A 15,127-nucleotide genomic window follows, 5' to 3' on the forward strand; every position below is an offset into this window, starting at 1 on the left:
GAGGAGGAGGTGCTATGCCCTATATCAGGCCGCCTCTTCCTATGCTCAGTGCCTGATTATTGTGTTGCTTCCCTGCAAGGCTCTGGGTCTGTGGGGTCGCTCCCTCTATTCTGTGCCCTTGCACTTTGCTCTGTAGTGCGTCTCTGCACACGCTCCGTGCTCGTATTCCGCCTCTTGTCTTGTGCCATGTCTTGTGTTGTCTCTCGTGCCATGTTTGTCTTTGCCTTGCTTTGCCTTGTAGTCCTTCTGCTGTTCTTTGTCTTAGTCTGTTTTGCTATGTCTCGCCTTAGCTATGCTTTGACTTGTAGTCCTTCCTTTGTTCTCTGCCTCGCCTGTTTTGCCATGTCTTGCTTTTGCTATGCTTTGACTTGTAGTCCTCCCTGTGTTCTCTGCCTTGCTATTCCTTGCTTTGTGTTCCTCCCTATGGTCTCAGTCTTTGCTTGCTCTGCCTCGCTCTCTCCTATGGTGCTCTGTAGTGCTCCCTGGCACACGCACCATTTCTCCTCTCCTTAGTGCTCGTTTCTTTGTCTAGTCCCAAGGTCTTCCCTTGGCCCGGCTCTGGGCTTCTGCCTACGCTCCGCTGCTAGACTCTGTCCTCTCTCTGACCTGGCTCTGTTTCTGCCTGTATTCCTTGCCTTGTTCCCTGCCTTGTCCTTGCATTGAACCCCGTCGTGGGTTCCCCTTGGCCGTCTCCTGTGCCGTGGTAAGTGCCACGTGTTTGTGTACAGCCGTGTGTACTGGCCAGTGTGGCGTGCCCCCTGCGTGGCTCCTAGCACGCAGCCCTTCCTTGTGCCCTGGCGTGGCTCCTAGCACGCACCCTGCCTTGAACCCTGGCGTGGCTACTAGCACGCACCCTGCCCTGAACCTGGCGTGGCTCCTAGCACGAAGGTTCCTTTGCCCCCTCCTGTGCCTTAGTCGTGCCTCGTGCTGGCGTTACAGCCGTGTGCATTGGCCAGTGAGGTGTGCGTCCCTGCGTAGCTCCTAGCACGCAGCCCTGCTCTGAACCCTGGCGTGTCTCTACACGCACCCTGTCTTGTGCCTTGGCGTGTCTCTACACGCACTCTGTCTTGTGCCTTGGCGTGTCTCTACACGCACTCTGTCTTGTACCTTGGCGTGTCTCTACACGCACTCTCTTGTACCTTGGCGTGTCTCTACACGCACTCTGTCTTGTACCTTGTGCCTTGGCGTGTCTCTACACGCACTCGGTCTTATTCTATGCTTTGGCGTGGCTACACACGCACCCTGTCTCGTTTGCGAACCTTGGCGTGTCCCCTACACACGCACCTCGCTTTGAACCCTGGCGTGTCCCCTACACACGCACCTTGCCTTGCACCTAGTCTTGAACCCTGGTGTGTCCCCTACACACGCACCTTGCCTTGCACCTAGCCTTGGACCCTGGCGTGTCCCCTACACACGCACCTAGCCTTGGACCCTGGCGTGTCCCCTACACACGCACCTAGCCTTGGACCTTGACGTGTTCCCTAAACACGCACCCTGCTTGGATATCTGTCGTGCCTCCTTGCCTGAACCCTGGTTTGCCTGCCGGATGCCCGGAACCTGCCGACCGTTGCCAGAGGTCCGGAACCAGATGACTACGGCCTGATGTCCGGAGCTGACGTCCGCAGCCTGATCCCTGGACCCTGTCGGTTTGCCAGCAGTCCGGAGTCCGATGCCATCATGCCATTACCTGTGCCTAGGCGTGCCATCTGGCACGTACCATGTTATGGACCTTGGCGTGCCCACGCGCGCACCTCGCACGTTTTGCTTGTTTACTCTGTATGTGTTATTCTAATGAAGATACCTTGCACCTACGTCTAGTCTCGTCTTGCTTCCTGCTCGTCCTTGTCGTCAGACACTCGTCTAGTGTCCCCTGAGCCGGCCGTCTGGTCCCAGCAGTCGTGGTGGCTCACCCCCTTGGTCTTGCCCCTGACACTCCCTGTATAGGGGGTGGATTCTCACAAGGTCAGCTCGCCCTCGGTGGGTGGGTGCCACGACCCAGAGGGTCCACTCAAAAAATGGGCTCAGCAGGAGCTGAGTCCGTCACACTTCCAGTATGCCAGCCAGGAGGGATTAGAACGCTATTTACCTGCATATTACCACTATATCTGAAGGTAAATAGTGTTTTTGTTGCTAACAGGCTCCCTTTAACCCCTTGATAACCTATGACGTATAGATAACTCATTTGTAATGTCCCTGCCTTTGATTCAGGCTCTTGTGCTGAGACTGCATCTTTGCCGGCACATGACAGCTGATTTGATCAGCTGACGTGTGCTTTTAACAGCCATGGGTGGAATTGTGAGCCAACCGTGGCTGTTAACATGTTAAATGTGAAGCGAAAAAAGGAGAAATATGCAGCACTCACCGATATAGCTGAAAATCTGTGCGTCTTTATTTCACATAAATTCCATCAATAGATATGTGGACATGCAGGACGTTAGAGAAATGCTAGGGGAGGGAGGTGCCGGACAATGGCCGTTTCGCGATTACTCGCTTCTACCAAAGAAGCGAGTAATCGCGATACGGCCCTCCCTCCCCTAGCATTCCTCTAACGTCCTGCATGTCCACATATCTATTGATGGAATTTATGTGAAATAAAGATGCACAGTTTTTCAGCTATATTGGTGAGTGCTGCATATTTCTCCTTTTTTCTCTTCACATTGAAATATTCATGTTTTTTCATGCAAGCACCTCTGTTTTTTGACTGAAATATATACCGCAATACTTCAAATAAATAGCTCCGTCTGTTAATGTGGTGATTTGTATGCCCTAGTATGCCGTTCATCTGTTTGCTCTTTGCTGGGATCATTTAACATGTTACATTGCCGCTGTCAATCTCTGGTATCTGCAAACTCGTAATGACCTGGAGAATCATAATGGCAGGTCAGTTTTGGCATTTAATTAACATGGTTAAAAAAAAAAAAAAAAAAACAATTGTGGAATTGCATTTTTTTTTTTTTTGCAATTTCATCACACTTGGATTTTTTTCCCGTTTTCCAGTACACAATATGGTAAAAATCAATGGTGTCATTCAAATATACAACTTGTCCAAAACAAGCCCTCACATGGCCATATTGACAAAACAATAAAAAAAAGTTATGGCTCTATGAAGAAGGGTAGCAAAAAATGAAACCGCATAAACGGAAAGTTGCAAAGTCGTGAAGGGGTTAACATAGCAATAAAATACAATGCCATTTTCACTGTAAGATCATTATGGTTAATATCGTGCACACATCCATATTTGGTTTCTGAAGAAAGGAAGTATTAACAGTTACTTAAGATGAATCTTGACTCTCCTCATCATGATGCATCTGAGGTCCTATGGGACTTAGAAAAAGTGTGGGTAACCATAAAAGCTATGAACGAGATAAAATGTCATCTTCAATTAACATATCAAGACACCTTCCATCAAAGTAATGTGAGAGTTGGAAACTTTGCAGGAAGCTACGGTGTCCTCTACCTTCAAAAACTCTCGGAGACTTGTGGGAATTTTGGCGATACCGCTCTCGTTTGAGAGCAAATCATTGCTGTGAACAAACAATGTCATTATCATAATTTACATGCAACCTAAAAAAAAAAGCAGAAAAGTGACGATAAAGCAGGATAAAAGTAGTCTGTAATTACAAAGTAAGTGAATGTTAGAGAGGAATGATGAGGATGTCTAATCTTCAGTGATTCCGCAAAGGACTTGGTACAAAGACGCATTTAGGACTAACCCCCTGGCCAAAGGCAAAAAATAATTGTTGGCTAAAGAGGTTCTAACTAAGAACTAAAGTTGTTAATGTCTCCAATAACACAGGCAGGTGAGTATTGTGTTTAGTTTTTATCAACTTTTTCCCAATTAATTGAAATCCTGGACAATGCCCTTAAAGGCCCTCTTACATTTAGCGATGCACCAGCGGTCAGGATCGCTGGTGCATCGCGAAATGATCGCTAGTGAGCTGCCACACAGGCAGATCTCACAGCGATACAGCGGACGATACTTACCTATCAGACGCGGCGATGAAGACGTCCTCCCGTCCGCGTCCACACGTCGCTCGTCGGCGCCAGCAGGAAGCGCCCGACGAGAAATGGAGCCGGCCGATCTCGCGCGATCAGCGATGGACAGCGGGGGAGCCGGTTGGAGGTAAGTATCGGTGACGTCATAGCGATATTGCTAGCGATATCGCTCTGTGTAAAACCCCCTTAACTTTTGGGCTCCCCTAAGACAGTATAATAGGTCTATCCACTACGAAAATTAAAATTCCAGTCAATCGTCACCATGAAAGGCGGTATGATTTACCAGCATTAAACCCAAAAGCACATTAGGGAGGAGCATTGCGAGGAAATCCCTGTCACGGAGCGACCATCGGCCCTACAGTAGAGCAGAGAACACCAACAACAATGACGTTTGGTTAAAAACAGCCGATTACCAAGATTTTCCTCCTCACAATGATCGTCACTTCTGTCCTTTTCAGTTGGATGCAAATCTATGATACCACACCTGATGACAATGCTGCTTTAAAAGACCTCTATGCACTGCAGCACCTGGGAGGTGGACTACATTTACATCCAGGCACCAAAATTCATAGTGACAGGACCATGGAGGGAGTTGGTGGTTCAGGAATACACACGAGGCTAAGGATCTGTAAGAACAGCGTCACGCCTCAACGCCCTTCCAGACACAGATTCAAAACATGAAGCAGCACTTTGGGGTCATAAAAGGATCAAGTATTTATCTTTTAACACCTTAACTCCCGAAGCTTTTTTCGATTTTTTTTTTTTTGTTTTTTTTGTTTTTTTTGTTTTTCACTCCCCTTCTTTCAAGAGCCATATCTTTTTTATATTTCCGTCAATATGGCCATGTGAGGGCTTATTTTTGGCGGGATGAGTTGTACTTTTGAAAAACACCATTGGTTTTACCATGTTGTGTAATCGAAAACAGGAAAAAAAATTCCAAGTGCAGTGAAATTGCAAAAAAAGTGCAATCCCACACTTGTTTTTAGCTTGGCTTTTTTCATTAAATGATAAAACTGACCTTCCATTATGATTCTCCAAGTCATTACGAGTTCATAGACACCAAACATGTCTACGTTCTCTTTTATCTAACTGGTGAAAAAAAAATTTGAAAGTTTGCTAAAAAAAAATGCGCAATTTTCCGAGACCCGTAGCGTCTCCATTTTTCGTGATCTGGGGTCAGGTGAGTGCTTATTTTTTGCGTGCCGGGCTGACGTTTTTAATGATACCACTTTTGTGCAAATACGTTCTTTTGATCGCCCGTTATTGCATTTTAATGCAATGTCGTGGCAACCAAAAAAACGTAATTCTGGCGTTTAATTTTTTTTCTCACTACGCCGTTTAGCGATCGGGTTAATCCCTTTTTAATTGCTAGATCGGGCGATTCTGAACATGGCGATACCAAATATGTGTGATTTTTTTATTGTTTTATTTTGCTTGGGGCAAAAGGGGGGTGATTAAAACTTATTTTTTTTAAACACTTTTTTTTTTCTTTTGGCATGCTTCAATAGCTAGAAGCATGCCACACTTGATTGGCTCTGCTACATATAGGCGATGCTCAGATCGCCTATTTGTAGCAGATTTACTGCATCGCTATGAGTGCCAACCACCAGGTGGCGCTCATAGTAATTTGCCGGCAACTACCATAGAGGTCTCTATGAGACCTCTGGTTGTCAAAGCAACGCGTCGCTAACCCCCGATCACATGACGGGGGTCGGCAATGCGCTCATTTCCGACCGGGCCCCAGAAGTACTAGTTAAATGCCCACTGTCAAACACTGATTTAACTAGTTAATAGGCGCGGGAGGATCGCAATTCCGTCCGCGCCTATTGCGGGCACATGTCAGCTGTTTATAACAGCTGACATGTCGTGGCTTTGAGGTGGGCTCACCGCAATAGTAGGTCATCGGTACGTAAGGAATTAAAGGACTGCGCAAACATATTAATGGTTTGGTGTGTGTGTATAGGGGGTAAAAGATTCTAAAAGGATCCTATGAATAGTTAACCTACTTTCCTTGGACCATCGCTGATATGAAGCAGTGTCATCATCCACCCCATCCTTCTAATGCACATCAGATCAGATGTTATTATTCCATGTAGGGCATTTTGTCGTCAGGAGCAAGGTAGTAGAAGACTTCCTATGCCCAATATAAGTCGAGTAAAAAAGATGAAAATAGACAATTTCAGTCTTAAGAAACATTTGGTAATTTTTAACAGCGAACAATAGTTTTATTTTACCCGTGATATATCGGCATCCTGGTTGACATTTTTGCCCAACAGAACAGATCTGTAATTGTTCTCAAGATATGTCGTCCACACACAATCTTTCCTCCAAAGGACAGTCCCAAAAATAACTTTTGACCTTTTCCTCGTGCTATTGAACAGGTATGGTCAGTATAAATAAATGTACCAGCCAGTGAATATTAAAAGGAAACTGTCAGCAGGTTTTTGCTATTAAATCTGAGAGCAACATGATGTAGAAGAAGAGATCCTGATTCCAGCAATGTGTCACTTACTGGGTTGTTCTATTTTCAATAAAATCAGTGTTTTCTCAGCAGGAGCTTAAGGCCGGGATCACACACAGCGAGATATGGCCGAGTCTCGCAGGTTAAAACCAAGCTCTGGCGCCGGCACTCCGGAGCGGAGTGTGCAGCCGCACAGCAATACATGGAGCTGCACGCTGCGATCCAGAGTGCCGGTGCCAAAGCTTGGTTTTAACCTGCGAGACTCGGCCGTATCTCGCTGTGTGTGATCCCGGCCTAACACTACAGGACTAGCTGCCTTGTGCCTGCTAGTCCAACCACGTCTCCACCACTAATTTAGCATTCTATACATTATACATAAAACACCTGCCAATCGGTTGAGTAGAATCCTATGTTAAAAAAAAAAGACTGTTTACGCAATAAAAATGCTGCTAACTTGGACAAAAACTGAATTCTCACATTTTAATTGTATCCTAAACAGTTTTCATTAGATAGAAGACTTGTCAGTACATTACCTCAGAAGGTTGATCTATGGGTTGCGTCATAATCAACTGATTGTGATGTTGAAGAACAGTCTTCAAATAGTCTAATACTGTCTGGCACGGCACTGTAAAAGACAAAAAAGTCACAAACACGCCCGCTAAAGTCAGCAGCTGCCGTCTAAACCAACAAATAATAAAAAAACGTGAAATTGTGAAACAAAAATGTCACTTTTCTTCAAGAATGTTGTTGAGTCTGGTAATCTTCTGAAGGCTACAGGTGTAGGTAATGAAAGACAAACTTTTCTGTATCCCTTAAAGTAAAAGGAGGTAATAATCTTAAACAAATGTAATTCCCGGTAAAAGTCTGCAGTTCAATTTTATTCTCGTTTACTAATGAAATGCAAATGAGGTCATTATAACCTTAATTAGATTCATTCCAGATGGTTAATGCTTTGAGATTGAGCATGAAGTTAAAGTCACTCTTAAATCTGACCTTAGTGACATATTTCCATGGTTTCACGACAAGTGGCGGTTTCTTCTAAGACCACCATGAGATTTGTAGACAATGTCAATAATTCATATAACGCAGTTTGGTGAAAGTCAAAAAAGTACTAAACTTTCTTTCAATGATATTCTCATATCCTCCATGAATATTGGAACAATATAAGCTTTATACATTCCTACGCATTACAATAAAACAATGGGCTTCCAATTAAAGTGGATCAGTCACAAAGGGACAAGTTAATGAAACATGTTCCCCATGACTGCAATTCCAGCTCATGCTGTTATTGATAGCATTCAGATATTTGGACATCTCTCTAAATGACCCACATTTTATGTCAGTCTTTTTAAGAGTCACAGCCTTGACCGAGCTACAAGGGGACATAATGTACCGAATATAATATGATCATCGATTGTGCAAATTGTTTATCTATTCAGAAATTTTTCAATTTTAGCCTTTTTTCTGGTCACAAATGACTCTATTGTTCTTGGCATTACACCAAGATTTACCTTACAGGGAACCTGTCATCAAGATTTTATACCCCAAACTAACGGTAGGTATGTAACGGCGCTTTAATGATTAAAACCTTATATTAACTTTTGAAATCAGTTTTTGCCTCTCTCATTATTCCTCGCCACCTCCTGTCGCTGATTTGACAGATCACTGCTGTTTTAGTGATCTACTTTCACCTGCCAGAGATCTGTCAGTCAGAGACAGGAGAAGAGACTGAAGGAGAAGCAGGAGCAGTAGTCTCGGCACCACCAAGAAGTCATGGGATGGATGTGCGTTAAAAGATTCTTTTTGGAATCAGGTAGATTCCTTCTTCCGAAACACGTTGTGTGAATAAAGAATCTTTTAGCGCACATCCAGGCTGTAACGTCTTGGCTCGGGGATTACCGCTCCTATGTCTCTTCCCACCCAGGTGTGGATCAGAGGCTGGAGAAATAGCCTATCCATTGCCCTACGATCAACCAAGTTGTTCCAGGTCACAACTCATCCAGGTGAGCGAACACCTCTATCTGTCCTATTACTCGCACTTTATGGTAACATATTTGGGAGCCTCGCTTTCTGTTTTCATTACACAGTCAAAGACATGAGGCAGGCGGGGAATAGGGAGAGAGGCAAGAGAGCTGCAAGTGAAATGTCCGGCCCAGCTGCACTTGCAGCTCATTAGCATATAATGTCAACAAAGGACTTCTCTAAAATTGCAAAACTGATTTATATAAGCAAATTAAGAATTTAATCAGCATTAAAGCGCATTTTCGTACATGATGTTGGTTTGGGGTATAAAATAGACACGTTCTCTTTAAAAGGGTTCTCACATTAGAAATAACCTATTTATGCGCCCTTGCTTGCAGGTGCCAGCACACAGACAAGCTACAATTCGGTGGTTGGACCATTTGAGAGGTCTCGGAAATAGTTACCGGTACTTGGCTTCTAGAGTTGAGTGAATCAGCAAAGGTACGAATTTGGCAAATCACATGAATTTTATAAAGGAAATTTGATTTGCCGTGAACTTATTTGATACAAATTGAATATTCCTTATTATTCCATTCTCTGAGGTCACTCCAGATCCCAAAGCATAAGAAAAGTAGCATGTAAAATTAAAAGGGTTGTCTACTACTCAGACAACCCCTTCTCAATTGTTATTTTTCCCCTGTATAAAAAAAAGCAGCCTCTGGTGCTGGCGCATGGTCTTCTGGGACTCGCATGATGTTAGTATGCCACGAGCCCTGCACTAAATTAGCTGGTTCTTCACTCTCACTTCCTTTGGAGATACCTTACTTTCAGAGAGGGTCTGAAAGCAGCAGCTCTCACTTCTTCAAAGTGTCAATTTTGTCTGAAGTGTGATAGTAAAGTGGCTGCAGGGCTCAAGTGGCATAACATCACCATGCAAGTCCCGGTGTAACAGGCCAGATTAACCCCCGCCCAGAATATACCCCGGGGTATAAATTGGCCTAGGCCAGTTTATACCCCTCTGGGTCAGAATATCCCAGCTGCTGTAGATCAGATTTTTCACACTTTTCAGAACCATCAAGAATGTGGCCCCAGGCAGCACACAGGGCCCCAAGCAGCACACAGCAGCACACGGGGCAGCAGTGACAGCGAACAGGGTCCCAGGCAGCACACGGGCAGAGACAGCGAACGGGTTCCCAGGCAGCACACGGGGGCCCCAGGCAGCACATGGGGCCCCAGGCAGCACACTTGGTCCACAGGCAGTGCACAGGGTCACAGGCAGCACATGGCGGCCCCAGGAAGTGCACAGTGCCCCAGGCAGAGCACTGGGGCCACAAGCAGCAAACGGGGCCCCAGGCAACACACGGAGCCCCAGGCAGCGCACATGGCCCCCGGCAGCACACGGGGAACCCAGGCAAAATACAGGGACCACAGGCAGCACACGGGGTCCCAGACAGAGTACAGGGGCCCCGGGCACCACACAAGGGGCCTCAGGCAGCACATAAGGGGCAGAGACTGTACACGGGGCCCCAGGCAGCACACAGGGGCCCCAGGAAGCACACAAGGGGCAGAGACAGCACACGGGTCCCCAGGAAGCACACGGGGGCCCCAGGCAGCGCACAGGGCCCCCCGCAGCATACAGAGCCCCAGGCAGAGCACAGGGGCCATAGGCAGCACACGGGGCCCCAGGCAGAGCACAAGGCCCACAGGCAGCACACGGGGCCCCAGGCAGCACACATGGGCCCCAGGCAGCACACAAGAGGCAGAGACAGCACACGGGGCCCCAGGCAGCACACATGGGCCCCAGGCAGCACACAAGGGGCAGAGACAGCACACGGGGCCCCACGCAGCGCACAGGGCCCCCTGCAGAACACGGCGCCCCAGACAGAGCACAGGGCCCCCGGCAGCACACGCCCCAGACATCGCACAGGGGGTCCCAGACAGCACACAGGGGGGCAAAAGCAGCACACAAGGGGGCAGAGACAGTCTCTTCCCCCCCCCTGGCGCTCTGTCTCTGCCCCCGTGTGCTGCCTGGGACCCCGTTCGCTGTCTCTGCCCCTTTGCACTGCCTGGGGCCACCGTGCGCTGCCTGGGGCTCCTGTGCTCTATCTGGGGCTCCGTGTGCTGCGGGGGCCCTGTGCACTGCCTGGGACCCCCGTGTGCTGCTTGTGGCTCCTGTGCTCTGCCTGGGGCCTCCATGTGCTGCCTGGGGCCCTGTGCGCTGCCTGAGGCCTCCGTGTGCTGCCTGGGGCCCCGTGTGCTGCCTGGGGCCCCGTGTGCTGCCTGGGGCCCTGTGCGCTGCTTGGGGCCCCATGTGCTGCCTGGGGTCCTGTGCGGTGCCGGGGCCCCGTGTGCTGCCTGGGGTCCTGTGCGGTGCCGGGGCCCCCATGTGCTACCTGGGAAACCATTCGCTGTCTCTGCCCCTGTGTGATGCCTTGGGGCCCTGTGCACTGCCTGGGGCCCCTTTTTTGATGGTTCTCAAAAGTGTGAAAAATCTGATCTACAGCAGCTGGGGTAGATTCTAACCCGGAGGGGTATAATCTGGCCTAGGCCACTTTAACCTCGGGTATATTTGGGGCGGGGGGTTAATCTGGCCTGTTACACCAGGAGCCTTAGCATCAACATCGCTGGAATGAAGCTGGCACAGGAGATGAGTACAGGCAGTTTTTATTTTAGACGGTGGAATATAGCTATTGGAAAGGGGTTGTCTGAGACAATCCCTTTAATACTCACCTTGTCACTCACCTTCCCTGCATCCTTCCAGTCCTCTGTGCTTTTCCTTTTCCCCTTTCCCAGTTGCGAGCATCCTTTATAGCCTCTTCAGTTCAGCCAAGATTTATGGCATGTTAGGCCTTTGACATCACTGTTCACACAGCACACAGAGACATCAGAGGCCTAGTCGTGCCAAAAGCCTGAAGAAGGCAAAGAGGATGCGCATTACTGGGGTAGGAGAAATTAATATACAAGAAGGACTGGATGGTGGGCTGTGGGAACAGCAAGACAGGTGAGTGGTGAGTATTACTTTTCTTAACCTTTTGCCTGACACTCTGTAGTTCAGAAAAATCATGGTGTAAAATTTGAGGAGAGTTTAACTTTACCAAAAATAAATTTAGTCATATTTACTGGCTTCTGCTTAAAGTTAATATAAAGGGGTTTTCACAACAGAAATCAGAAATAGTTTATCTTTTGACCATCTGATATCAAGGCTAAGTATCACATATTCAGCTTATATTTTATATATATATATATATATATATATATATATATATACTGTATATATATACAGTTGTGGCCAAAAGTATTAACACCCCTCCAATTCTGTCAGATAATACTCAGTTTCTTCCTGAAAATGATTGCAAACACAAATTCTTTGTTATTTTTAACTTCATTTAATTTGTCTTAAATGAAAAACACAAAAAGAATTGTCCTAAAGCCAAATTGGATATAATTCCACACCAAACATAAAAAAGAGAGTGGACAAAAGTATTGGCACTGTTCGAAAAATCATGTGATGCTTCTCTAATTTGTGCAATTAACAGCACCTGTAACTTACCTGTGGCACCTAACAGGTATTGGCAATAACTAAATCACACTTGCAGCCAGTTGACATGGATTAAAGTTGACTCAACCTCTGTCCTGTGTCCTTGTGTGTACCACATTGAGCATAGAGAAAAGAAAGAAGACCAAAGAACTGTCTGAGGACTTGAGAAACCAAATTGTGAGGAAGCATGAGCAATCTCAAGGCTACAAGTCCATCTCCAAAGACCTGAATGTTCCTGTGTCTACCGTGCGCAGTGTCATCAAGAAGTTTAAAGCCCATGGCACTGTGGCTAACCTCCCTAGATGTGGACGGAAAAGAAAAATTGACAAGAGATTTCAACGCAAGATTGTGCGGATGTTGGATAAAGAACCTCGACTAACATCCAAACAAGTTCAAGCTGCCCTGAAGTCCGAGGGTACAACAGTGTCAACCCGTACTATCCGTCGGCGTCTGAATGAAAAGGGACTGTATGGTAGGAGACCCAGGAAGATCCCACTTCTTACCCCGAGACATAAAAAAGCCAGGCTGGAGTTTGCCAAAACTTACCTGAAAAAGCCTAAAATGTTTTAGAAGAATGTTCTCAGGTCAGATGAGACAAAAGTAGAGCTTTTTGGGTAAAGGCATCGACATAGAGTTTACAGGAGAAAAAAAGAGGCATTCAAAGAAAAAAACACGGTCCCTACAGTCAAACATGGCGGAGGTTCCCTGATGTTTTGAGGTTGCTTTGCTGCCTCAGGTACTGGACTGCTTGACCGTGTGCATGGCATTATGAAGTCTGAAGACTACCAACAAATTTTGCAGCATAATGTAGGGCCCAGTGTGAGAAAGCTGGGTCTCCCTCAGAGGTCTTCCAGCAGGACAATGACCCAAAACACACTTCAAAAAGCACTAGAAAATGGTTTGAGAGAAAGCACTGGAGACTTCTAAGGTGGCCAGCAATGAGTCCAGACCTGAATCCCTTAGAACACCTGTGGAGAGATCTAAAAATGGCAGTTTGGAGAAGGCACCCTTCAAATATCAGGGATCTGGAGCAGTTTGCCAAAGAAGAATGGTCTAAAATTCCAGCAGAGCATTGTAAGAAACTCATTGATGGTTACCGGAAGCAGTTGGTCGCAGTTATTTTGGCTAAAGGTTGTGCAATCAAGTATTAGGCTGAGGGTGCTAATACTTTTGTCTGGCCCATTTTTGGAGTTTTGTGTGAGATGATCAATGTTTTGCTTTTTGCTTCATTCTCTTTTGTGTTTTTTCATTTAAGACAAATTAAATGAAGATAATAATACCAAAGAATTTGTGTTTGCAATCATTTTCAGGAAGAAACTGAGTATTATCTGACAGAATTGCAGGGGTGTCAATACTTTTGGCCACAACTGTATAATCAAAAAGCAGCATCAAAGAAAATCTGTAGGGTGTAAGAAGTCCTTCCAGGCATATACCAAACCTCATAATAAGATCCAAAAAAAATGAAGGCAGCACTCTCAGATGTAGTTTAATGGCCCATGTGCGACGTTTCGGTCTCAAGTGTGGACCTTTCTCACACTTGGAACCGAAACGTCGCACATGGGCAATTAAACTACATCTGAGATTTATAATTGGGTGCTGCCTTCATTTTTTTTTATCTTATATATAAATAAATATATATATATATATTAATTCTTATATCTAATATATACTTGCCTTGTAATGTCTTCACATCCTGTTTCGCCCAGATGTGTCCGGATCCCAGAATTCCAAATGGCAGAAGTTCACCGACCGCCATATTGGGACACCCAAGTGATGGGTATCTCAATATGGAAACTGCTGGCGGTACCACCAGCAGAACACCGTCGCATCACACACACCCACACATACACACTGTATATGCCGTGCACACCACACACACACACTGTATATGCCGTACGCACCACACACACACACACACACACACACACACACACTCTGTATATGCTGTAAGCGCCACACACACTGTATACGCCGTACGCACCGTCTTGCATGGTACCATCAGCAAAAGACAATACCGAGATTAAAGCAGAGGATCACAGAGGATTCATTTTGTGAGGTAAAATATTTCACTGTTTTTAAACAATATTTTACCTCACAAAATGTATCCTCTGCGATCTCCTGGTGTAATGTAAGTATTGTCTTTTGCTTCCTCCCCTGACCAGGAGCTGTGGTATGCTCTGTACACGACCAGACACAGAAAATTTTTAAAATGAACTTCCATTCGTGGGAAAACCCCTTTAAAAAGCACCAACATTGCTCCTTTAACACAGGGGGAGGTGTGAGTGCACACAGCAAAGAGGACACACGGGGGCGGGGGTAGACAGCTCAAATGAGAGAACACATGGGGGAAGAACACAGCACAGTGTTGGAAAGAGAGCAGACAAGGGGGAGAGCACATGGGGTACACAGGTCAAAGAAAAGATGGCATGAGAGGAGAAGATAGCGGAGGAGAAAGCGCACAGGGGTGAGACAGCTCAAACGGGACAGCACATGAAGGGAGAACACAGCACAGGAAGGAGAGACAGCAGACAAGGGGGATAGCACATGGGGTAGACAGGTGAAAGAATAGAGCACAGACGGGAGAAGTCAGTGCATGGGAAAAGTGATGGGTGGGTGAGCACATGGGGGGGGTTAAATTCTCAATGCTGCAAAGCCTGACCCCATTGTGACATTACTGCCCTCCCGATGCAATAGCATCGGGCCTCCATCTAGTATATATATATATATATATATATATATATATATATATATATATTAAATCAACAAATATTTTACTGAAGTCATTAAAATAATAAATGATTCAGTTTTTCAGTATGCCTATACAGTGTTTTGGATATTTAGCTTCAGAGTTAAAAGGCTAGAAAATAATATGAAGATACCTAGTAACAAAAAGGAGGCTGCTTTTTATTCTGAGATCAGGGTCTCACATTACCATGCTATCACCCTAGACTCATATAGGGCCCAGTTGGGAGACCTCCCATGCACCACGGGGAGATTGTTTAGGATGTATGCCCATAAGATGTCTCAGGAATGTCGGAGATGGCTGGAAGCAGAAAACGTCTTCCTTATAAAACAATTTCTTGCCATGTGCCCCTAAGAAATATGGAAATGGGTCCGGGAGCGAACAATGTGGACCTTGGATAGAGCTGCAGCTCTGGCCGGTGAAGCCC

The 15,127-nt window shown here is 46.1% G+C and overlaps 1 protein-coding gene across 2 annotated transcripts in view; it reads right to left on the reverse strand.

Moving 5' to 3' along the window:
• BEND4 (BEN domain containing 4) overlaps nucleotides 1-15,127 on the reverse strand; it is a 173,428-nt gene that overhangs the window by 100,733 nt on the left and 57,568 nt on the right. For both annotated transcript variants that reach the window (XM_073583424.1, XM_073583425.1), the window contains exon 3: nucleotides 6,991-7,082. In XM_073583424.1, coding sequence (XP_073439525.1) covers nucleotides 6,991-7,082 — 92 coding nt within the window. The remainder of the gene's footprint in view (nucleotides 1-6,990; nucleotides 7,083-15,127) is intronic.

This window comes from Dendrobates tinctorius, unplaced genomic scaffold (genome assembly GCF_039654945.1).
Source record: "Dendrobates tinctorius isolate UK_male_01 unplaced genomic scaffold, ASM3965494v1 ptg000079l, whole genome shotgun sequence".
Taxonomy (NCBI): domain Eukaryota; kingdom Metazoa; phylum Chordata; class Amphibia; order Anura; family Dendrobatidae; genus Dendrobates; species Dendrobates tinctorius.